Source organism: Hyaena hyaena, unplaced genomic scaffold (assembly GCF_003009895.1).
Source record: "Hyaena hyaena isolate Hyena2069 unplaced genomic scaffold, ASM300989v1 scaffold_140, whole genome shotgun sequence".
NCBI classification, from domain to species: Eukaryota; Metazoa; Chordata; class Mammalia; order Carnivora; family Hyaenidae; genus Hyaena; species Hyaena hyaena.
In genome coordinates, this window is record NW_024080772.1 from 126566 (window position 1) to 151547 (window position 24982).

The 24982-nt window shown below is 46.7% G+C and overlaps 1 protein-coding gene across 1 annotated transcript; it reads right to left on the minus strand.

Moving 5' to 3' along the window:
• Positions 1–894: 894 nt before the first annotated feature.
• Positions 895–24181, minus strand: GTF3C2 (general transcription factor IIIC subunit 2). Its single transcript, XM_039238448.1, has 19 exons — positions 24094–24181; positions 13973–14243; positions 13488–13809; positions 12617–12902; positions 10162–10256; positions 9676–9753; positions 9445–9543; positions 8133–8360; positions 7837–7948; positions 7529–7637; positions 6427–6452; positions 6113–6242; positions 4110–4254; positions 3843–4004; positions 3549–3636; positions 3158–3286; positions 2490–2639; positions 2232–2339; positions 895–1937 (listed from the first exon to the last, which is right to left on the minus strand). The coding sequence occupies exons 2-19, from the start codon at positions 14217–14219 to the stop codon at positions 1719–1721; spliced, it is 2733 nt and encodes a 910-aa protein (XP_039094379.1). The 5' UTR covers positions 14220–14243; positions 24094–24181; the 3' UTR covers positions 895–1718.
• Positions 24182–24982: the final 801 nt, after the last annotated feature.

Below are 24982 nucleotides of genomic sequence, written 5' to 3' on the forward strand. Positions count from 1 at the left end.
AGGTTGAAGTGAACGGCCTGGGAAGAAGAGGGAACATGGTAGAGAAAGAGAGCAAGGGCTGAGAGCAACCTCCTAATTTTCTTTTGGAGGTGGAGACCGAGGCTGAGAGTCCACAGCAGGAGCAGGCTGCCAGCACTGACCTATAGCCTCAACAGCATGGGTCCCCAGATCCTATCTTCTCTGCCGCTGAAAGTGGAATTCCATGAGGCAGTGTCAAGGGGCTGCTGTGTAGAATGAGCAAAGCTTCTCTGCAATGGAAGGCATTTCCCTATCAGTCAGCTCAAAAACAAAAGTGGCATAACCAACCAGAGCCTGGTCACAATGGGACAGTAGAAGACTGGGCTCCTTTGCAATGACATGGGTTGAGGTCCCTCTGCTGCTAATAGTCTGGCTGCCTCTAGGCTGTTTCCTCTTCTGTGCAGGAAGGAAACTGCAACTGCTTGATTCCTTTCTTCTTCTTGACATAAGATAAATTCCCTACGCCCAAGAGGCAGAAAGCTATTCAAAGATATTTGGCCAACCAGTCTACAGTGCCAGAGGGTTTTGCTCCAGGTAGGCGCTAAATGAATCTCCACCCCCTCCAGTTGGAGCTGGCTGTGTATTTTTCTCTATCTCCTGATCTCATTTGACTCCTCCCCCCTCCACCCCCAAACTTGACTGTACTACTATACATTCCAAGACCGTGTGGTTTGCTGGGGTCTGTCTTTGCTTTGGAGGCGGTACTGCAGTCCCTAGGACTCTGCGGCACCCCCAAGAGGGCTCTATAACCACACATTACTGTACTTGGGTTCTAAACACCTCCTATCTAGAGAGTCAAAGCAGCTAGACATGTTTAATAACTCAACGATGTGACAGGATCATGAAGGACCAAAAATCATGACGTGTAAAGAATGGTTAAAGTAACTGAAGATATTTAATCTAGAGAAAAGACTTGGGAAACACATGATAGCTATTTTTAAATATTTGAAAGGGCAATCACAGGGAAGAATGACTAGAGTTCCTAATAACCATGGTGAAATGTATAGAAGTATACTCTTTGACTTGATATAAAGGAAGATTTTTCTTTTTTTTAAACATGACTGCCTAGGAGTGTTCGAGTAAGGTCAGACGACCAATGGGAATATTTCATAAGCAGGAGCAAGTAAGATCTGAGCCACTGTTCTACTAGTAGGGCGCTTGTGGTGTTCCTCAGTTAAAGAAGTACGATAAGCCGCTTCAATCCAATAAATTACCGTCCCCCTCACGGGCCTGTGTGTTGGTTACTTTGAAGAGGGAGTTGAGGAGGCAGTAATACTGGGTCCTGGAATATAGTCAGACAGGAGCCTTCATACAGATACCCTTTCCAGTTCTCCAAACACCCACTCGCATGTGGTCTCAAAAACACCCAGTTCCTTTACTCAGCTTTACCCACTTCACAATATGCTCAATATGAGCAATTTGACTCCCAAGCCTAGGTCAGGCCTGAGTGCTTCTCATGAGCCAGAGTTTTAGGTGGAGGAGCCTTGAGAGTTTGTGGAGGGAGAGCCCCCCTGCCCGCAGGGGCCTGTGATGACAGAGTCTGTGGAAGGAGAGGTATCTAAGGAGTCCTGGCAAGGCAGGTCTAAAGGTCCAGGTCTGGCAGCGTCACTATCCAGGAAGACCCCAGTTCCTATGGCCCTGTGGGTGGGGGCCATTTGTTCCTGGCAGACTTCATTCCAAAGGTCCTGCATGGACCACGACTAGGGACCGGGCAGAAGGCGATGGCTAGTTGGAGGGAAGCCGGGCCCTTTAATAGGGGAGGACGGCTGGAACATAGCAGTGAAGTGGGCTCGGCTTTCAAGCTGCATACGGTGGCCCAGGGGTGAGGTGAGTCCACGGACAAAATGGATCCGGACCAGCCCCGACTGTCCCCCAGATACCAGCCATCCATAGGAATCCAGGTTTGGGCTGAAGCGGACCTGTGAAGAGAACAGAAAACAAAAGAGAGATGCTCACAGTTGGTGCCTTAGGATGAGTGGCAGCTGTAAGAGGAGGAAAAGAAAAAGGGCCCCGGTCTGAAAGGATAAGACCACGATGGGGTGAGAGGTAGAAATGCGGGTGTCTATCGTGCTCTACAGGAGGGGTCGCCAGAGCGGTTTTCCCTTCCCAGCTCTCTGTTACCTTTCCATCGCCCATTTCATTGATCAGCTGTGCAGAGCAGGGAGAAAAGGAGAGTGAAGAAGCGTGGAGAAGATGAGAGGCAAGGCTTTTACCTTGTGAATCGCCTCCAGCTGCAGCCTATCCAGGCAGAGCTGCGAGTGCCCCTCCCCTTCCTGCATGCGCAGCATTGGCTCTCTGTGGACCAGATCATGGAAGGAACCCTGGGGAGGGGAGGAGGACGAGAGAGAGAAAGCCAGCAGCTTCTTAGTCTTGCATCTTTGGGCTACAACTCCTTAGGAAGCCCGACTATTCCAGGACTAAAGTTTTCTACTTTTTAAAATGTCACACCCATTCTCCTGGCCTCAATTTACCAAATCTGTGTCCTGAAAGAGCAAGTAGTGATGGCTGACAGTTTCAGCATAAGTTCGAGCCTTGGGAGGGTTGGGGGCCTCCGATGAAGCAGAATGGTCTCGACCTTCAGGGCTGTCCTGATATGGCATCAGATCTGCTTTATATATAGGCTAGAAAAGAGACCATGACATACTGAAGACAGAATCAAAGTAAAAGAGAAAGTTGGTTTTGGGCAGGAGAGACTTAAAAGATGGAAGAAGGTGGTATGTTGGAACCTATGCTCAGATGCACGTGGGTGGGGAAGTTTATGCACAATGCTGTGCTAAGACTTCCAGGGACTGGGCACCTGAGGAGCTGAGTCGGTTAAGCATCTGACTTCGGCTCAGGTCATGACCTCATGGCTTGTGAGTTCGAGCCCCGTGTCAGACTCCGTGCTGACAGCTCAGAGCCTGGAGCCTGCTTCGGATTCTGTGTCTCCCTCTCTCTGCCCCTCCCCTGCTCACGCTCTGTCTCTCAAAAGTGAGCATTAAAAAATTTTTTTTCTTTAAAAAGACTTCCAGGGACAACTCCAGGTCTGGGAGACCTCGTACAAATTTGTACCCTATTGCTAATTTATAGTTCTAATTGAGGAGATCACGTGGATTAGGACCCAACAGATGGTGCTGCCATTAAATATTCATATACGTACGAATCTTCGCTCTACAGGTCGCTTGACATTTATTGGGTTCAGTGCCATATCTGGCAATATAGCTGCAATGAGCTCCCCGGATATGTCTCCTGCGGCTATTGTCCCAAGCCAGTCGGATCCTGAAAGACTCTAATAAGAAGAGACAGATTATCTTTCATTGATTCACTCACTCATATTGTTTCAGTTCTGTGAATTGGTAACAACAGCACAGTCCGAAGTGGGAGACACACACACACACACACACACACACAAATGAGCTCATGCATAACCCTTATCCATGATGATACAGTTACCGTACACCTCTTTTTCTATCCCAAACTACTGCCTCTTCCTGACCACCAGCAGGTGAGTAAAGGAAGCATTTTCCTGTGTCATGAAGAGAGGGGCTCACCCAGACAGTGCCTTTTCGAGGAGCAGTGAAATAGGCCTTGAAACCAAGGTAACCAGCATCAATATAATGAATTCCACAGAGTCCATAACTGTAAGAGGAAGAAAAAAAAACCACTTTCCTTTTCCCAAGATTGCATTCACTCCCTTCCCCAGTTCTTTCCAGAACGCAGACTACCTCGATGTTTCCTTCAGTGCCCAACTCTGAACCCCCCTCTCCCCACAACAGTCTGGCACACTTTGCACCCCAACCCTTAGGGCCTGTCCCAGAGCTCCTCCTGTGTGCATTGTGCCGTACGAGGCGTAGCAGTTGTCCTGAGCCACGGTGACCCCATTGTAGGGGAGCAGCCAGGCCAGCTCTGTACTCAAGAAGCGCTTGATAGAGTTTATGGGTTCATAAGGTCGTCGAAGGTCCCAGAATTTGATTTTGCGGTCACTCCCCGCAGAGACAAGGAAATGACTGTGGAAAGAGGGGAGAAGAGGGAGTAGATCAAACCTGGGCAAGGCCGGGACCGCCGGCCTGCGCAGGCTTCACCTCCCACGCCACAGCTCTCCTGTCCCATACCTGTTGGCTTTGCACCACTGAAGGGCACGCACCGCCTGGTCATGGGCTAGGAAACACTGGAAAGGGTAGAGTTTCAAGGAGCCGTCAGAGAGCCGTATCCGCTGCAAGGGTGAGCTAGTGGGAAGGTTCCAGAAAACCACCATGCCTGAGGTAGGGATGGAATGTGTAGGTATTAAAGTCAAGTTCTCTCTTCTTTGCTCTAAAGCCTTCCTCTGGGCTTCTAGGACCTTTGCCTTTTACCCTCAGATGTGACCCCTTGTGAAAGGATATGTGGATCATGATCATCTAGCCAACATTCCTTCCAGGATATTTTAACTCCAGCTCTCATCAACCAAAAGCATCATAGCTTATTCTGGGACTTGCAGTTGAAAGCTGGACTGAATACACCCAGTAAGTGGCCTGGACTCCCTACTAAATAAAAGCAAAGGGCTTTTTAAAAGGCATATACCCTCTAGGACAGGGTCGGCAAACTACAGCCCTTGGGCTAAATACAGCCTGCTGCCTGCTTTGGTAAATAAAGTCTGACTGGAACACAGTCACACCCATTGGTTTACCTCACATATGGGTATGGCTGCCTTCAGTTTTCAATGGCAGAGTTGAGCAGTTCCAACAATGGTCCAACAGCCCACAAGACATAAAATATTCACTATCTGGACCTTTAGAGAAATGTCTGCCAACTCTGCTCTAAGATAAAGAGAAGAGGCAAGAAGCCAAAAGCAACAAGATGTGGAGAAACAGAAAACAAAGAAAGAAAGAAATAGAAACGAACTCTCCTGACCCAAAAAGCTGCCCCCAACCGGGCCGGTGGAGGAGGAGGTAATCTAAAGTAGAACTCTGATAAAAATAAAGTGAGAATTTCATAAACAATAGTTGGGGAAAATATTTGTAGCTGAAAACTCAGGAAATGGAGCACCTATGAACCTTTCTTGAAAGACCTTATTGGCAGCGGACTCCAGCTGAGCCCTTTCAGTAATTTAGCGACAGGGGCGGCATGAGGTGAACAGGCCGGTGGACACACATGATCATTCCAACACAGAATTAAGGTTAAATAACGGGAATCAAGACAGCAAAACAGCATCAAGAATGGCAGCGTGCAACTATGAAAAATCACGGCACCCAAAGAAACACTGCGAAGACAGGGTTGGGGAGGGGTGTGAGAGTGCTAATTTCCAGACCTCCCTGGGCTGAGGCTGCTGCTGAGGTCTGACTGTGAAATTGTCACTTGGTTAACTCCCCACTACTGGAGTGTTCTTTATCATCCTCCCCCCCCCCACCCCGTTTTAACCTCAAGAGCATCTTTAAGGAACTGATGTCTCTGTGGCGAGGAACATTTATGGGGAGCTGAGCCCAGCTTTCAGTTTCCGTTCAGTCTTTTTCTGTCATGAAATTAATTAAATTTCATACATTTTCATTAAAATAGCTTATAGAGGGGCTCCCGGCTGGCTCCACGGGGAAAGCGTGTGACTCTTGCTCTCACGGCTGTGAGTCCCAGCCCCACGCTGAGTGTGGAGATTATTTAAAAACAAAATCTTTAAAACAGCTTATACAAGGGGCGCCTGGGGGGCTCAGTGGGTTAAGTGTCCAACTTCAGCTCAGGTCATGATCTCATGGTTCATGAGTTCGAGCCCCACATTGGGATCTCTGCTGTCAGCGTGGAGCCTGCTTCAGATCCTGTCTCCCTCTCTCTGCCTCTTAAATATAAAAAAGAAAAAAAAGTTTTTAAATATTGTATACAGAATGATCCCATGGTCACGGAATTCTTTCTCTCACCATATGATCTTTTTATCTTTATATATGCATACAGAATTCCATGAAATGATGTTCACCACCTCTTAATTATGGTTTTCTGAATAGAAGATTTCTAATGACTTTTTTCTTTCTTCCGTGTATTTTTTTACATTGCTTGAACATAATGCCCAACACTGAACCATAAAAGAAATAACCAAAAAACAAGCTTGTACAAACTTTAAAGAGCAGCATCCCCTTATGTTTTGTTTTGTTACCATTATAGTAGCCAGCAGCCAGGTGGTGGTGGGGCCGGGTGGGCATCCAGGCCAGGCTAAGGCACTGACCACACTCAGAGGGGTCCGAAGCTTGCATAGACCCCACCTGAAGGGTCGCCACACATTGTACCTGCAAGAGACAGAAGAGCCGGGCCTAGGGTTAGAATACCTACCACTTGCCACAAAGGCTCAAATCAGTGTTTAATCCAGCAGGATGGGGGTTTTTCAGAGGCAGAAGGAGACTCGCTGTGGAATCTAGTAAGGGAGGCTCGAGAAGATGGAGCCTTGGCTGAGGTAGCAGGTTCCTCACTCACCTTATAGATGGAGGGCTTCACTGCATCTGTGAAGGAAGAAGAGCGGCAACTGATGCTCTGGGAACAGAGGACTGAAGTCTTGACCTGCCTTGCTCAGCACCCCTGATCTGAGAACGACCTTCCCTTACACTCATCTCTCCACCAGCACACTGATGAATCTACCTCTACCTGCCCCCATCACCCCCCCATTAGAGTGAGTGTGTCCTTCCTATCAGAATGGCTGATTGCTCCACTCCCTCTCTCCCCACCCTCTCTCACCTTTTCCAGAACTTTGCTAATCTGGTTATCTTTCCTTTCTCCTGAGTGATCCACTTTCTCTCTCCCTAATGCATCATTCTCATATTCATATGTAAACATGCACTCTAGTCTCCTAACTCGATAAAACACACACACAAACAAAATCCTTCCTTTACCCCGTATTCACCTCCAGCCACTACCCTCATCTATGTGTTCCTCTTCGCAGCCAGATTACGGTCTTCAGTCTATGTCTATGCATCTGTCTTTACTTCCTCCCTGCCTATTCCCCCCCTCAGCCCGCTCCTCCACCAGCCCACCAAATATGGCATTTCTCAGGGCTCAACACCGGGTGCCCTTTTCTTTAAATACTCAGTATGGTTGAAAATGAGATTTGACAAATAGGAGCTGCCTTTCCCTGACCCCTTCCTGTTCTTGCTCATCTTCGGCTCTATCTTCTCTCCCTCCCTTCCCAACGAGGAGACGGGGTTTAAGTGTGCACCGAGAGGCAAGTGCCTACGTGAGGAAAGGAGAGGAGATTTCAGGACTGAGGGAGGGACAAGAGTGTGGCAGGGGAGATCGGGGGCTCCCCTCAGCACGTCAGCTGTGGCAGCAGGAGGGGAGGGCCTGAGAGCACGCAGCAGGGAAGGGGAGAAAAGGGAGTGTGCTCACAGAGCCCAGTGAGAAGACTGCAGGAGACGGTGCCCCCTTCTCAGGCCGCTACAGAGCCGGGGGAGGACAGAAGGTGCGAAGCCGCAGTGGCCGTTGCCGAGTGAGGCTTGGTCCTCGAGGCTGGGCCAGGAGGGGCCTCAGGGGAGACAGACAGACCCTCCCGCAGCACCACCCCCTCGCCTGCTGCACTACTCACCTGGGGGCTGCTGAGCCAGCAGGGCCTCCGGATGGGGCAGACTGAACAGCAGCACCTTTCCGTCTGAGCAGGCAAGAGCCAAGAGGCCCAAGCGGGGCAGAAGAGGAGCCTAGAGGGGGGACCAGATCTGCGCTGAGGCTTGCTGCCTTCAGGGCCTCTCAGAAAACTTGTGAGGTTTCGGCCCCTGAAAATGACATGGAGTTGCCGGGAAAACTCCATCCACCGCTCTCTGTCACCTCTGGGACCCCGCAGGGCCCCTCTATTCTGACTCTGAGTCCTAGAGCATCCCACAACCAACAGGGAGGTACCTTCCGAGGGGTGCCTGGAAGTTCCCATGCTCCACTGGGGCAGAACTTGAGGTCCCAGATGCAGCCATGGTCACAAGCAATCCCATAGACAAAGTGGGCCCTATTGCCGGGACTGAGGAGAGAAAGCACATGGGGAGAATGGGTAGGGGGAAGGGGCCTAGGGCTGCTGGAGCCTGTGTTCACCCCATCTCAACCCGATCCAAGGCCCCTGCCCCACCTCCCAGCGTCCCTGCCTGGCCCCACCCTTCTCTCCTCCTCCACCACCCTCCTGCAGCAGCATCCCAGCCCCACCTCACCAGCTTTCTTGCTGCAAGGTCCCGAGGCCCCAGAGTTGGAGCAGCCCGGGACCTGAATGAAGCTGGCTCAGCGCGTGGGTCTCATTCATGTCAGGACTGGAGAAAAGGGCCACATATTGCGAAGCTGATGCCCCCTCTGGCACTGGGCACCAATCCAGAGCCCAGAGGGGTCCTCCTGTGAAGAAGGACACATCCCAGCGCTCTGGGTGTGCTGTGATCGAGCTAAATCTAGAGAAAAGTCAAAGATGGGATGAAGAAAGGAATTAATAAAAGGTAATAAGGACTTCATTAGGTGAATGGATAAATAAACATCCAAGCGATGGAATTTTACATGGCACTAATAAGAAATGAGCTATCAACAATGAAACGGCATGGGGGACGCTTAAATGTATATCACTAAGTGAAAGAAGCCCACCCGAGAAAGGCTACACGCTATATGAACCCAACTATGTGACATTTTGGAAAAGGCAAACCTATACAGTCCAAAGGTCAGTGACAGCCAGGATTAGAGGGCAGGGGAGGATGAGAAGTTAGAAGACACAGGACTTTTAGGGCAGCGGAACTACTCTGTATGATCCCATGACAGAGATGTCATTATACATTTGTCCACACCTGCAGAATGGACAACACCAAGAGTGAACCCCAACGTAAACAATGGACTTTGAGTGATGATGTGTCGATGGAGGCTCGTCCATCGTTACAATGTACCCTCTGGTGAGGGACACTGATAATGGAGGAGCTGTGCATGTATGGGGACAGGGGGGCATATGGGAGACCTCTGCATCTCCTTCTCAATTTTGCTGTGAACCTAAAACTCGTCCAAAAAAATGAAGTCTTTAGGAAAAAAAATGGTAATGAGGACAGAATGGGAGCTCCACCTGGAGCTGGTATGAACTGGCTTAAGCAAGGGCCAGAATATCAAGAACATTCTACAGGTGAGAAGAGTCCTTAGCCACCATCTGTATCTTCCTCCTTTCCTTCCAAAGCCTGTCGAGCTCTAGTTCACCTGCAAAGATGACAGGCTGTGCATTCTGCTTTACTTCAGGGCTCTCTCCAGGGTCAGTCAACCCAGGTCTATCTGAGTCGATATGACTTATACACGGGTTTGACCTTCCATCTCTAGCTGCCCTCAGTCTGGCCAGCAGTGATGAGCACTGCAGACTAGATGGGGTTGACCAGCTCTGGCAAGGCCTCCCACCCTGGGACCAACTGGAACAGCATCAGGGGAAGAACAGGGCCAATATGTCATCCTTTTCAACATTCGTTTTTCCTGTTTCTATGCCCTAGAATCAGGAAGAGATGCAACCTTCACCTGTTTATTCGGTAGAGCGTGCCGTCTTCAGGAAGCCCTTCACGCTGCACAGAAAACAGTGGAGACTTCTCCTGCTGGGGCAGGTAGGGAGCCGCCTCCCTGGGGGAAGGCAAAGGGAAGAGCATGAATGTGGAAGACTGTCGTGCCCCCTCGCCCCCAGGATTCCCTGTCCCCCTTCTGATTCCAGGAGTGTCACCACCTCCTCAGCTTCAGAATGTCTCTTTAACTTACAGTTCAGACAACAAGTGCCACTTCCAGGCTAGCGGAATCCACTCTGCAAACTCCCAGTATGAATGCTTCTGTTCTCGGCTGGAGGGACAGGAGCAGCATTAATGGGGGAGAGAAATTCTAGGGCAGCTGCCCAGTAAACCTTTGTGCGGTGGCGGGAGGGATTTATCATCTGTGCTGTCCAACAGAGACACTGGCCGCTAGCCGCAAGTATCTACTGAACGGTGGCTAGTGCAACTGAGAAACTGGACTTCTCATTTCAATTAATTTTAAGTTACGTTTAAATGGCCACACACACAGCGAGTGGCTTCTGTTGGACAGCACAGCTCTGGAGCTCTCGTCTTTAAGTTATGAATGAATGTCTTCAGTGTCCTGCCCTGTGAGAGCTTTCCCTCTTTCTAGAAGGGAAAAGAGCTTTCCCTCTTTCTCTGCACACTGACCCCCCCCCCCCCCCCCCCCCCCCCCCCCAGTCTCCTCCTCAGGTCTCACAGGTCCTTGGTGAGATGGAGGCACTTCCAAACTGGAGCCATGATGTGATTCGGTAAGCCATTGGGAGCCATTCCCCGGCAGTGCGGCTTCTGCTTCTGAGGGTCAAATGGGGAAAAACATAAGGGAGAGAACTCTATAAATGGGAGAAAGTCCCCAGAAGGCAGCTCGCCCAGCTTTTACTTCTCTTGGCACTACTTCCTCCCTAGCCTCTGACCTGTCAGTGTCTTAAAAGATTGATGTTTCCACCATGACAAGGACTTTACCTTCTGCAAAACCTGTTATGTATTTTCTTTTTATTTTTTTAAGTTTATTTAATTTGGCGGGGGGGGGGGGGGGAGTACACGAATAGGTGCACATGAGGGAGGGGCAGAGAGAGAGGGAGAGAGAGAGAATTCCAAGCAGGTTCTCTGGTATCAGCGAGGAGCCCAACCCCACAAACTGTGAGTGAGATCATGACCAGAGCCAAAATCAAGAAACAGGATGCTTAACCAACTGAGCCACCCAGCTGCCCAGAACCCATTATGTATTTTCTGTTCACCTTCCTCAGTGTCTCCATGCATTTGCTTCTGGAAACTCCGGCCCTATGGGACAGTGTCTCCTTGTTCCTGGCTCTCTAATATTCCTCCACAGGCTCTCCCTCCTCTGACAGATTTGGTTGATGATGATGTTTCCCCGAGTCCCTCTGTCTTCTCCTCAACCCTCCATACACGTACTTCAGGTAATCCCATCCCATGCCCATAGCTCTGACTACCATCATGATGCCTGATTATCAAGTTTATATCTTAGTAAATGTAAACTGTATTTGGTTTCAGCTTTTCTACAAATTCTAGACTTTTACAGTGATCTCAAGCCATATTACAGAGCCTAAAGCAAAAGGAAAAATCAGTAATACAGTTCCTGTCTTTATTTAAAACTTTGATATTTTGTTCATCATAAATTTACTGCATTAATTTTTATTTCTTAAAATGTTGCATCACAGTATTTATCTTGATTACTGAGGGGTTTGGAACTCCCTTAAATGTTGCACTTGAGACAAGGCAAGTACTGATTCCATGCACGTGACTGGCTACCAGACATCTCCAGTGGGATGGCCCATGGCCCACAGGCACCTCCAGCTCAACATGTCAGAAAGTGAGTTTATCATCAGGTGTTATACGTAAGTGGCGAATCACAGTTCTACTCCTGAAATCACTGTTATGCTCTATGTATATGGATTTAAATAAAATTTAAAAATTAAGGGATTCCTGGGTGGCTCAGTTGGTTGGGCATCCGACTTTTGGTGTTGGCTCAGGTCATGATTTCACAGTTCGTGGGTTCAAGCCCTGCGTTGGGCTCTGTGCTGGCAGCGTGAAGCCTGCTTGGGATTCTCTCTCTCTCCTCTCTCTCTGCCCCTCCCCCACTCATGCTCACTCTCTCTCTCTCAAAATAAATTTTAAAAACTTAAAAATAAATTTCAAAAGAAAAAAGAAAGTGAGCTCATGGCCTCCCCTGCCCCACGGCTCCTCTGTCCTGAAGTCCGGCACAAGAGAGCACCATCTAAGTTAGAAACGCCTACTCCTTCCTTTTCTGCGATGGCCAAGTGCTGCTGATTGTCATAAACGTCTCTTGCAACTGTCCCTCACCTTCACTTGCCTCATGGCCTGATTCGGGGGCCCCCTGTCATTCCCTGGATGACTGAAGTTGTCTTCTAACTGTCCACTGCTGACTGACCTACCGTCCTAATTATGTTATATTTCTACTTAGAAACCTTTGTTGTATAGCTTCTGTCTATGACGATGAAAACGTTTTGGAAACGGGTCGTGCGAGACCTGCACAACACCGAGGACATGCTCACGCCACTCAGTCGTACATTTTTAAATGGCAAATTTTATGTTATGTATATTTTACCTCAATTCAACAAACATGCAAGCGCCTGTGTCGGCTCCCTGCAGTGGTGGTAGAGCCATCGTCCCGAGTTTGATCCCACTGCTCTCCCCCAGGCCCTCCGCGGTCCCGCAGGGCACTTCCGCACCCTTGGGAACTTGCTGAGGGCTCTCAGTGTCCCGTCCTGGGAATTTCTGGGAAAACCAATCCCTCTGGCAGACTCCCAGTCATCTCTCAGGACCTAGCCCAGCCACCACTCCTCTGTGAAGCCTCAGTGGTTCGCTGCCCTCTACCCTCCCAGAGCACTGTGTTCGCCCCGGTGACGCACCCATCACACTGCGGACTGTGAGGCAGAACGCTCTCGCAGCCACATGTGTTTCCTAGTGCAGAGTAGACGCCCGACATCTGAATGATGTAACCTCATGTACTTACACCCTCAGCCACCCCCTCCCCACCACCTCAACTGTTTTTAAGGGTGTCCCTTCCTTTACCTACTTTGGCCATCAGTTACTAGGCCAAAGCTATCCTTTGGGCACTCCGCAGACCCCCTAACAGTCCTCCTATTTCCCCACTTTCTTGTTCATTCAGTTACCCCCGAAGTAGATCCTCGTGGGGTGCTTCGAGGCACCGCAGGCTCGGGGTCAGATGAGATCTCGCTTGGGGCCTCGCTTTCATTTCCATCTTCAGTCTCAACCTGGAGAACAAAGTCTTCATCCCGTGCAGTGTTATTCTCTTCTTCTCCACCTTGACAGGTTGCCTGCGGCTGGCTTTTGTTTGGCTGGGCAGGGCTGCTCACTTTGGGGCTCTCGGGACGGGGCACTGGAGCAGGCAGGGTTGTTGACAGCTCCTCAGCCAGTTCCTGAAGGTACAGAAGTGCCCTGTGGCACAGGGCAGAGTCAGAGCCATACTCACAGGCACTTAACTGAGAGACCACTTTTCCAGATACTTAGCTGATTCTTAACTCACTGGATCCTCCCAAGGACCCTGCAAAGCAGCTATTAGTTTTCCCTCCCCCTGTGATAAAGAACTAGAGATCCAGGGAAGTTACGGACTTGGCCAGGATAGGACTCAGATCACGTCTGTGGACTGTGAACTCAGATCTGCCACCTCCAAGTCCAAAAGCACTTTCATCCTACCGCAGAGATCAGTAAGAGCCAAGGGAAGAATGGAAGGGCACAGAGAGACTGATACCCTGGGTGGTAAAATTGCAACGAAGACCTGGAGGAAACTGAAAAAGGTGACAGGATACAAGGCACAGAAAGCAACCTCCTCGACAGACAAACTTAGCAGCAGGTAAAAGTTGGCTGCGGTAAGAGCTAGAAGATGGCTCAAGCCCCCAGAACCCAGATGCTACCCCTGCTTACCTGACGCCTCACCACAGCCTCTCAGCTCTCCAACATCTGTCCCACCCTGATCCCTTCACCCCGGCCCCCCTCCACCGAGCTGCGCCCCACGATCCTTACACTTGGGCAGCCCTTCGGCGGGGTCGTTCCCCAGGAGGGGTCTCAAAGTCCTCAGGGGGCCTCTTTGGAGGTGGAGACTCTGGCTGATCTAGGTCTTTGGACAACTTCAGCAGTAGCAGCTCTGCCTTGGACCTTCGACCTCGCTTCTTAGGCATAGGGGCGGCTAGAGGGCCGGATTGATCTAAGAGACCAGGAACCAGAGGGGCTGATGGAGCATTAGGTTGTTGGGGCCTTTTGGGGCCTTTTCGTGTCCTACCACCTCTCTTCCGGCCGGGCTTTGAGGCCCTAGGTTTTGGGACCTTTGACATCTCTGAAGAAAGATCTGTAGAGAAGAATATGGGTCTGTGAGACGGGACCAGAGCTCAAATCTCCTCGGAATAGATTATACCATACCCAGGTTGGCAAGGTCCTGTGAGCTCACCCTGCTGTCTTTCATCTTAAGCTAAACATGGGGAGATAAAAAGATTAAAGGACAAGGTACATACCTTGCTGTTCAAGTCTGGAGAAGCTTTCTTGTTCTGGAGGGAGCCTGCTCTCGTCAAGAGAATCCTCAAATCCAGGCAAAGGTGGAGGTAAAGACATCTCTATGGAAGCCTCAGCACTGGTTATTTCTGAAGAGGCCTTGACATCAAACTGGTTTAGCACCTCTTGTCCAGGAGAGTCTACCACAGTCATGTTCCTCACGGGGCCGGCCTCCCCCAGGGCAACACAGCCGACCCCGCAGGTATCCATCAGCACCCCCTAAAATGGCTGTCCCTGCACAGAGACATACATGTGAGGAGAAGGCAAGAGCTATCTGAACTGGCTCAGATTTTTCTACTTTCCTGTCTTTTCTCCTCCCATCTCAGCCCCTGTCCCCTACTTCCCCAGCGGAACTATTTAACAATAATCACTAAACATCTTCTATGTTAGGCACTATTCTAGGAACTGGGAATATGACAGTAAGCAAGAAGGACAAGGTCCCTGCCCTCACGGAACCTACACACCAGTGGAGCTGGCAATGAACAGATAATCAGGAAGTTACCATTTATTTACTAAATGCTTACTCTGTGCCAAGCACTGTATTGCTTAGCCAGTTTAATTTAAAGCTCTTAAATTTTCTTGTGAGGATAATGCAGTGAATGAACAATTATTTAACTCCTTCCCCTAAAACCCAATGAAATAAATCACCTCCTTCCCCTCAAAACAGTAAAGAGAGAGAGAGAGAGAGAGAGAGAGAGAGAGAGAGAGGATGGATCCAGAGAAGGGCCACAACTTCCTAAAACAGACTATAAAGAATACTTGCCAGATACTTAAATTTAGACCACAGTGAAGGGGAGGATGCACAGAGCTAACTTCCATCTTTGTGAATACTAGTTAAGGAACAAATTTATTTTATAAGTAAGAGTTATCTGGTGGCCTGCCATCCATCTTTCACCTGGATAGAGGAGGTGGGTGGCTACAAGACAATTAAGGAACATCCTACTTCATTAAGAGACCTTTCCCACATTGAAGAATGGACTAAAGGTGTGCCTGGCTGGCTCAGTAGGTAAGAGCATGTAACTCTTGCCCTCGGGGATCGTGAGTTTGAGCCCTATGTTGGGTGTAGAGATTATGAAGAATAAAATCTTTAAAAGGGGCGCCTGGGTGGCTTAGTCGGTTAAGCGTCCGACTTTTGCTTAGGTCATGATCTCGCGGTTTGTGGGTTCGGGCCCTGCATCGGGCTCTGTGCTGACTGCCAGCTCAGAGCCTGGAGCCTGTTTCAGTCTGTGACTCCCTCTTTCTCTGACCCTCCCCTGCTCACGCTGTCTCTCTCTCTCCTAGAAATAAATAAAACATTAAAAAATATATATATATATATATATAAAATCTTTAAAAAAAAATAGAATGGACTAAATAATTGTCACAAATCTTCATTTTTTTTCAAACCCAGAAAATCAACTGTGTAACCACAGACCAAAGTAAACTGACAGAGATGAACAAAACACTGACCACCAAACCAAAAAACTGAGCAACACAGAACTCTGCAAGGGCCCAGTTTTTGGTTGGAATAACTTGCCTATTTATGACAAAAAGGGAGAAATAGCTCAAATCCCAGGAAAGAATCCCCTACAGGTCTGCATATGCCTTAAGGATAAATAATTCATTAGCCTCAGCTGAAAAGTGTGCTAATACAAAATACCATGGGAAACATACAAATTGAACTTCCCAACTGTCTCTGTTAAAGAAACTACCATCTAGGGGCACCTGGGTGGCTTAGTCGGTTGAGCGTCCGACTTTCGCTTGGGTCATGATCTCACGGTTCGTGGGTTCGAGCCCCACGTCGGGCTCTGTGCTGACTGCCAGCTCAGAGCCTGGAGCCTGTTTCAGAGTCTGTGTCTCCCTCTCTCTCTGACCCTCCCCTGCTCACGCTGTCTCTCTCTCTCTCTCTCCTAGAAATAAATAAAAACATTAAAAAAAATTAAAAAAAAAAAAAAGAAACTACCATCTAAACATATTATAAACTGTACCAATAGCCAGTCCCCTAACCCAGGTGCTAAGGAACACTGTGCTATGGGCATAGTGTTATATCACTGAGGTAAACAGAGATCAGTGAGAATCCATCAACCCTGTTCTTTGGTAAAGAGCAAGCCCTGAAAGAATTACTCCATTCAAAATTAGTAATAAACAAAAAGGATCCACATGAAATCGATGCATAGATACTACAGAAAGAATAAAAAGGACACAAAGGAAAAAAGATGGAAAGTATCCTTTCAAAGAAAGCCTCCAGGAAACAGAAGAAAACCTGCAACAAAAAATGTCTATACAATGCATAAAACAACAACAACAACAACCAAAGATACCATGGAATCCAAGAAGAGATAAAAGAAAACAGTGGGGAGGTGGAAAGTGAGCAGGCATAAAGAAACTGAGTAAATGGATAAGATCATCATGAAATGAAATGAAAGCCAACATATGAATAATTGATGTTCCCAAAGAAGAGAGAAGAAAAAGGGGAACAGAAGTGTTTAGAAAGAAAGAAAGAAAGAAAGAAAGAAAGAAAGAAAGAAAGAAAGAAAGAAAGAAAGAAAAGAAAAACTTAACAGAAGAAAATTTCCTGAAATAAAAATTAGAATATTTTCCTGAAATAAATGGAGACCCTGGTCTATCAATCAGAAGAGCTTATTGTGTAAAAGGCAAGCAAACGTCAATAAAGAATCATCAAGACCAAGAAATACTTGAGTGAAGATACTAAATTTCTCCCACAAAGGGAAAAGTAAATATCAGGTCAGCCTCAGAGTTCTCAGAAACATTTGATGCCAGAAGATGAAGAAACACAAAGAGGGTCAAGAGAATTCTTTACTTAACTGAGACATCATTCATGTAAAGGCAACAGGATGGCATTTTCAATATGGAATTATAAAACTTATGCACCCTTAGTTTAAAAAAAAATCAACTTGAAGACCTACTTCAGCCAATGAAAGATAAATCGATATAAAGAACTTTCTAAGATTTTGAAATTTTCATTTAAGTTTATTTATTTGAGAAAGAGAGCATAAGCGGGGCAGAAGGGCAGAGAGAGGGGGACAGAGAATCCCAAGCAGGCTCCATGTTTGGGGGCAGGGCTCAATTTCACCAACTGTGAGATCATCACCTGAGCTGAAACCAAGAGACAGATGCTTAGCTGACTGTGCCACGGAAGCACCACAAGAATCTTCTAGTGGAGAAGCTGTGGTATAAAGATTGACAGTAAGCATTCAACCCAGTGACACATTGACTTTAAACACTTGTGGTAACTACCATTGTAAAACACTCTAATTTAAAACTTCGAAAAGCCCTGCAATGTAAAAATAAGAATTTTCTGACTGTAATAGACTAAGACAAAAATGTATCCTACTTTTGCTTGTAGGGTTGGTAACTGGAGAAGGGCTATTAATACCATTTAGATATTTAAAAGAACTAAAAGCCATATACTATGTTGCTTACAAAATATCCAGCAGACCACAGGAACCAGAAAAAAATTGTTTAAAAGGCTGTAATAAGACACTGAAAATAAAAGAAACACAAAAAAGAAAAGCAAAAAACCTACAAAGAAGATAAAGATACATTTAACAGTGGCACCTGGATGGCTCAGTTGGTTAGGCGCCTGACTTTGGCCCAAGTCATGACCTTAGGTTTGTGGATTTGAGCCCCACGTGGGGTTCTGTGCTGACAGCTCAGAGCCTGGAGCCTGCTTCAGATTCTGTGTCTTCTTCCTCTCTCTCTGCCCCTCCTCCACTCACTGTCTCTCAAAAATAAATAAATGTTAAAAAAAAAAAGAAATAAAAAATTAAAAAAAGAATAAAGATTTGGATTGATTTTAAAAAGTCAAACTATATACTTAGAAAGAGTATCTAACACAGGGGCACCTGGGTGTCTCAGTCAGTTAAGCATTCAACTCTTGATTTCAGCTCAGGTCATGTTCTTGTGGTTTGTGAGTTTGAGACCTGCACTGGGGTCTGCATTGACGGTACAGAGACTGCTTGGGATTCTCTCTCTCTCTCCTTTCTCTCTGTCCCTCCCCCACTTGTTCTCTGTCTCTCTCTCAAAATAAATAAATAAACTTAAAAAAAAAAAAAGAAAGAAAGAAAGAAAGAGGGGTACCTGGGTACCTCAGTCAGTTAAGCATCTGACTTCAGCTCAGGTCATGATCTTACAGTCTGTGAGTTCAAGCCCCATGTCGGGCTCTGTGCTGATAAGTCAGAGCCTGGAGCCTACTTTGGAGTCTGTATCTCCCTCTCTCTGTCCCTTCCCTGCTTGTGCTCTGTCTCTATGTCTCAAAAATAAATAAACGTTAAAAAAATTTTAAAAAAGAGAGAGAGGTCTAACACAAAGGAACTCAAAAAAGGCTGTAAATCTAAAGATATATTCAAATATATAGGGCAAATGTAAGCACAAAGAAAATAGGAGTTTTGTTGGTAATAGCAAAGTTGAATTCGGGGAAAAAGTATTAAATGAGACAAAGAGGGAGTACTTTATTATAAAACTTCAAATTATATAAAAGATAAACATCATGAACTGTTAGATGTCAAATGACAGCATCAAAATAAAGCAAAATCTTCAGGAAGTTCAAGAACTACTTCTTTTAACCACTGACAGATCAAGTAGATAAGGACAGAGAAGACATGAATAAAATGATTATTTGACCTCTCTGATGGTCCAGGTTCAGCTGCACGGAACAGAATCCTCTCTAGCGAGTTCAGCTAAAAGGGATTTATTATAGGGTATTACATGGTTCACACCAGTGGTTCCTAAAGTGTGGTGGTCTAGGCAGCATCAGCATCACTTGGAAATTCGTTAAAATGCAGATTTCCAGTCCTATACCAGATCTATTGAATCAGAAACTCTGGGATGGGGCCAACACTTTGTGTCTCCACAAGCCCTTCAGGTTACGAGGAGGCCCCCACGAATCACGGGGCCCCTGCCACCACTGGTGGGTGGTTCCATGAATTGCCTCTGCAAAGATCAGAAAGGGACCTGACTGAACAGGGAGGACCCCCCCTCTGGCTCCCAGATCCAGAATCATACGCCTGCCACAATCCGAACCAATAATATGTACTGTCTCCTGGCCTGCTTCGCTCTGCTCTAAACTGAGGTTCCAATTTGAGTTCTTCAACAGCACACTTAATTGGCAAGACCGAAATCATATTCAAAATCTTAGATGGGAAAAAATTCCAGGAAACGAAATTTCTAGCTTTCCAAGCTCTCACGCCCCACTTACCCCCTGGTAGAAAGTGGCATCAGTATCCTGTCATTTCTTCTCCAAGGCCATTTCTAGAGCCAGAGTTCTCCCCATCTTGTAAACACTATTCTTTGAAGCTCAGAACATTCAGCTAACCCACTGCTACTGTCTGCTGTCACACACTGGACCTTGTCATCACACAAAACCTTTTAACCTCCAAAATCACAAAGACATCCCATCCCACTATCTGATCACAACCTCCCATCTTTATAGCTAGATTGCTCACCTACTATCTATATCTATTCTTCAACCGTATCAAGCCACTATCTATTGATCTCTCCAATTTCTCCCTGTCTAGCTTAGATTCCTTTATTTGAATCAGACTCTTGTTGATATTATAAAATTCCTTTCTTGTCTTTTTGCTCCACAAAATTGGCAAAATCTAAGCCCTGGATGAACCAACCATCCTTCTTTTCCATGTGTGTATCTAAGGTGCCGAGTGCTAGCATTCACACTTTCTCTCTAGTCAGCCCCCGCATAACCTCTACCCCAGTATCTGATGCCCTTGTTCTCAGCAGATATTTTGCCTCTGATTCCCAACAAAACCCAAAGCCATTATGTGGGAAATACTTCAATGTCTGGTCAAGAAGCCTACTCTCTGCATCTGAACCCTTCTCTACTTTCTAAGCCCAACCTTCCACTTGTATTCTAGCTCCATTCCCCACATCCTAAGGACACTGGAATTGCTTATCTTTTTCCTTTCCATTGACTATTGCCCAATTGGTTGATTGATTTATAAAGATTTTATTTTTAAGCAATCTCTACACCCAACATGGGGCTCGAACTCAGGACCCTGAAAACAAGAGTCGCATGCTCCACTGAGGCAGCCAGATGCCAGCCAGATGCCTCTCCAACAGCATTTAAATGTCTATAATTCCTGGGATGCCTGGGTGGCTCAGTTAGTTAAATGTCTGACATTGGTTAAGTGTCTGACTTTGGCTCAGGTCATGATCTCACAGTTCGTGAGTTCGAGCCCTGTGTTGGGCTCTGTGCTGAGGCTACTTCTGATTCTGTGTCTCCCTTCCTCTCTGTTCTCTCTACCCCACTTGCATGTGCACACGTGCACGCTCTCTCTCTCAAAAATAAATATTAAAAATTGTTAATGTCTTTAATTCTCATCTTAACACACATACAACTATTCTTCAACCCATATTCCTCCTCCCTCTCACTGTCAAACTTTTAAGGAGTTCTCTGCACATGATGTTTTAGTTACCCTGTTTCATTCTAAGATTTTGCCTTTCAACTCATCACTGAAGCTAAAGTCTTCAATAACTGCTGTGTCAACTAATTCAGTGGACACTTCTCAGTCTCCTTTAACTTGATTTCTTAGCAGCACTGATGCTACTGATCACTCCTTTCTTGAAACATTGTCTTTCTTGAGAAGCAATTCAAGTGCAATAGTTTCAGATCTTTACAGTATATTTTCCTCGGTCATTTAGAGTTGTCTCAGCCACACCCATTTGCTTCTTTGTTTCTTTGCAAATGTATCTCTTTTGTCTTTCCAAAAGCGTCAGCTTAGCTTACTTTCTTTTCTTTTCTAGAATCATCTTTAGAATACTTTTAGTTGAAGTAGAATACTTCTAAATATGTGTAGAATGTAAAGAATAACAATAAAGCACCTGTTCATCTGCCACGTTTCAACTTAGCTTTAATAGAAACAGTAACTCTTTCATACTCAAAATCTTTAAAATTTAAACATATATCACAATTATGTAAATATAATAACAAATTAACTGACATAAAAAATGTTGAGAACCATCACAATGACTCTTGGCAAGCATTCAACTCAAGCAGTGAGAGCAGAGTGACTGGGCCTACAGGAGAAAAGCCCATAGGCTTCAAGTATGCAGTGGGCCATGAACATCAGCTTGTATGCTTTACAGAGGAAATGGGGAATGTCAGTTAACACAGGGAGCCAGTTAAATAGGTATCAGTTAAGAGAACTTCTATATATGTCTTAAAGAATTTCCATATCAGTACACAAATATATATATCTTAGTACAGATCTCTTCATTAAGGAGAAATTATTTTCTAGAATAATAATGTGAAGTGGAATTATCCAACTGGGTTAAAGGATATACACATTTCAAAATTTAACAGATACTGCAGACAGCTCACTAAAACAAAAATCAATTTTTAACCCCACTAACCGTATATCAGTACCCATTTTACCACATCCTTGCCAATCTAAAGGATGAAAGAATTCTTCCTTAACGCATTTATTTGCATTGTCCTAATAATGACTGAGGTTAGCAACTTCTTTTTATCTATTGGACATCTATATATATTTTTATTTTTTTTTTAATATTTTTATTTATTTCTAGGAGAGAGAGAGACAGCATGAGCAGGGGAGGGTCAGAGAGAGAGGGAGTCACAGACTGAAACAGGCTCCAGGCTCTCTGAACTGGCAGTCAGCACAGAGCCCGACGCGGGGCTCGAACCCACGAACCGCGAGATCATGACCTAAGCGAAAGTCGGACGCTTAACCGACTAAGCCACCCAGGCGCCCCTGGACATCTATATATATTTTTAATGAATTGCCTGTACTTACACTTTGCCCATACTCCTACAGGACAAAGCAATCTTTTCCTTATTCATCTGTGGAACTATTTATGTTGCAAGTACTTTGTTTCTACTTTTTAAAAAACAACTTTGTTTAGGGGCACCTGGGTGGCTCAGTTGGTGGAGCGTGCAAATCTTGATCTCAGGGTTGTAAATTCAATCCCCACACTGGATGTGGAGCCTACTTAAATAAAATAAAATAAAAATAAACTATTTTTAAATGTTTATTTATTTTTGAGAGAAAGAGAGAGGCAGAGAGAGCATGAGTGGGGGGAGGGGCAGAGAGAGAGGGAGACACAGAATCTGAAGCAGGCTCTGAGCTGTCAGCATAGAGCCTGATGCGGGCTCAAACCCACAAACCCTTAAATTATGACCTGAGCTGAAGTCGGACACTTAACAAACTGAGCCACCCAGGCACTCCATAAAATATTTAAACAACAACAACAACAAAACAACAACTTTATTTATAATGTTTCTTGCTAAACTAAGGTTATATTTTGAGTTAAAATTTTCCCTTTATGACTTTTCCTTTATGACTAGTTTGTTTTGTGTCTTAAAAAGGCATCTCCTACCTCACTGATATAAACATACCCTATTTTATTTTCTTCTAAAACTTTTTCTAGTTTTGAGTCTTAAACGTAGCTCTTGAAGTCCATGTGGGATTTTCTTATGATAAAAAGAGATATGGGTATTTACTTACTTCATATGTATCTTCCCTGAAAGTTTCATAAGGATCTTGCCTGATTCACTACTAAATCCAGAACCTGGTACATGGTAAGTGCAATAATTAAACTCTGTTGATTGAATGACTAACATCGCAAGGCAAATATCCTTTAAGGATTCATTTCTCTAGAAGGCAGCATCAGGATATGGTGGTTAATTTCCATTTATGTCCTCACAATACAAATTTGAGATAACAAGTAAAGGAATGGAAAAATTTGGTAGAGTTTCTAAAAGTTTATATTTGCACCTCAATTTGTTTGGAATGCTGCTTCAAGGCTGCCAGGATTTCCCTTATCAAGGAAAATAATTAATTAACATAGTTCCTCAAGTACGGAATTACTTTAAACACACTGTTTGGTCTAATACACTGTTTCCCAAAGAGTTCCTATGGTACAAGCTGGTGGTATGCAAGATGATTTTAGTTGATACAAAAATGACTTTTATTTGACTATTTTTATTTTAACTTCTATAAAAAACTCTAGCCCATGAAACCCATGGTGTTTCATCTATCTTGCTTAGATTGAGACTAAAGCACTTAATTTAATTTTTTAAATATTTTGTTTATTTTTGAGGGAGACATAGAGACAGAGTGAGCAGGGGAGGGTCAGAGAGAGAGGGAGACACAGAATCTGAAGCAGGCACCAGGCTCTGAGCTAGCTGTCAGCACAGAGCCCGACGCAGGGCTTGAACCCATGAACCGTGAGATCATGACCTGAGCCGAAGTCGGACGCTTGACTAACTGAGCCACCCAGGCGCCCCATAAAGTATTTAATTTTTAAACTATACCAATTTTTTAAAAATACTAAGAAAATAATACATTTAATAAGAATGGATGGCAAAACAAAACAAAACAAAACAAAACCGGGGCACAGGAATGGCTGAAGTTTGTATAACGATATGCCACTAGGGCGAAGAGGCTTCGTCATACACTACATCCCTCTAACAAAGTGAGTTACTACGGGTGGGGCTGAAGTCGCCACCTCTGCCTTCCCTAGCAAACAGCCAACTTGCTGCGGGATAAAACGACTAGAAGGGTAACATAACTGGCCCTTGGCTGCGCCAATGGGGATGCAGCGCGCGGGGCACAACCCCGGGGTTAGAAGAGCCTCATCGAGGAAGAGGATGAGACACAGCAGAATGAGAATGACCCGCTACCACTCTAGGGGTGACCGTCTGCCCTTCCTCAGGCATGGGCGTGAGGGCAGCTTCCCTCCCTAGCCCGTGCTGGGGGCGAGCCCTGAGTTTTCTGAGGCCGAGGACTACCGTAGGTTTGCTGAGTCCGAGGGATGCAATGTTAGCGACGCGTGACGCGGCCGGGACACAGGATGCCGTGTTACCCGCACCGCGTCGAGAAGGAAGGCAAGAGCCGTGGTTAGCAGGGATAAGGGATGTCCGGTTGCACTACAGGGAAGGAGGTGGGGAGCGCGATGGTTTCTGCAGCAGCGCGGGCGCTGGAAATCGCGATGCTGTGCAGAGGGAAGAGCGGAGCCGGGAGCTGGTTCCCATTATCTTAGTGCTATGGGAAAAGGAGGAGGAGGAGGAATCGTGGGGCCCCCGCACACCCCGCTGCGGTACACTCACCCTCACCAAAGTCCTTCCGGAAGTCCAAGTTCGAAGATGGCGCCGCCTGTCTGGTCGCGGTTTTATGACGAAATCTGGTAGCTACTCTTTATTGTCCCCCCTCCCCTCCCCCATACTCCCACCCCCCCACCCAGGCCTCCAGTGCACAAGGTAAACACGTGAGCTTGATGGGGACTTTGTATCCGAAGACGTTTTCTCAGACTATGTATTCCACAATGCAGTGCGGCGAGACTCCCGCGGCCTTTCGGTGCGGGCGAAGCTCCTGGGCTTTAGCCGCGCAGGGGATGCTGCGTGGCCTTCTGGGAATTGCAGTGTCAAGAAAGGAAGATTGACGCCTGCGCGGTGACGGTCGTCGCGCCCCGCGGATTCCCAAGGGGCCTGTACGCGACCCTCGAGTGTACGGCGCGCCCAGGCCTGGTTGCTGCTCCCGAGCCCTAACGGTCAAGTCTGCTGGCCGCGTGGCGGGCAGGGCCAGGCTGGAGTGAGAGGAACTACGGGGCGCAGTCCCAGCCGAGGACACAGACTGAGAGATGGAGGAATCCTTGCCACGGGCCGCCAGAGGATGACAGGCCTCTGCGGAGGGCAGCCACTCTTGACGCGCCCTACAAAAACACATTAAAGGGGAATGGGGAAAGGGCAGGGAAGGAAGGGGAGCCAGTAGAAAAGCCTGGCGTGGGGCCTCTGCTCTCGTCTCAACCTCGGGCTCGGGCCCTGGCGTTGGTTGGGCCCAGGCCTTGCCCCACTCGCTCCCTGGGCGATGCTGGTTAAGAGCCCTACTTCTGCTCAGGTCATGATCTCAGGTTTGTGAGTTCAAGGCCCCCCAGGAGGCTTTCTGCTGTCAGCCGAGTTGGCTTCAGAGCCCTGCCCCCCATCATGCTTTCTCTCTCAA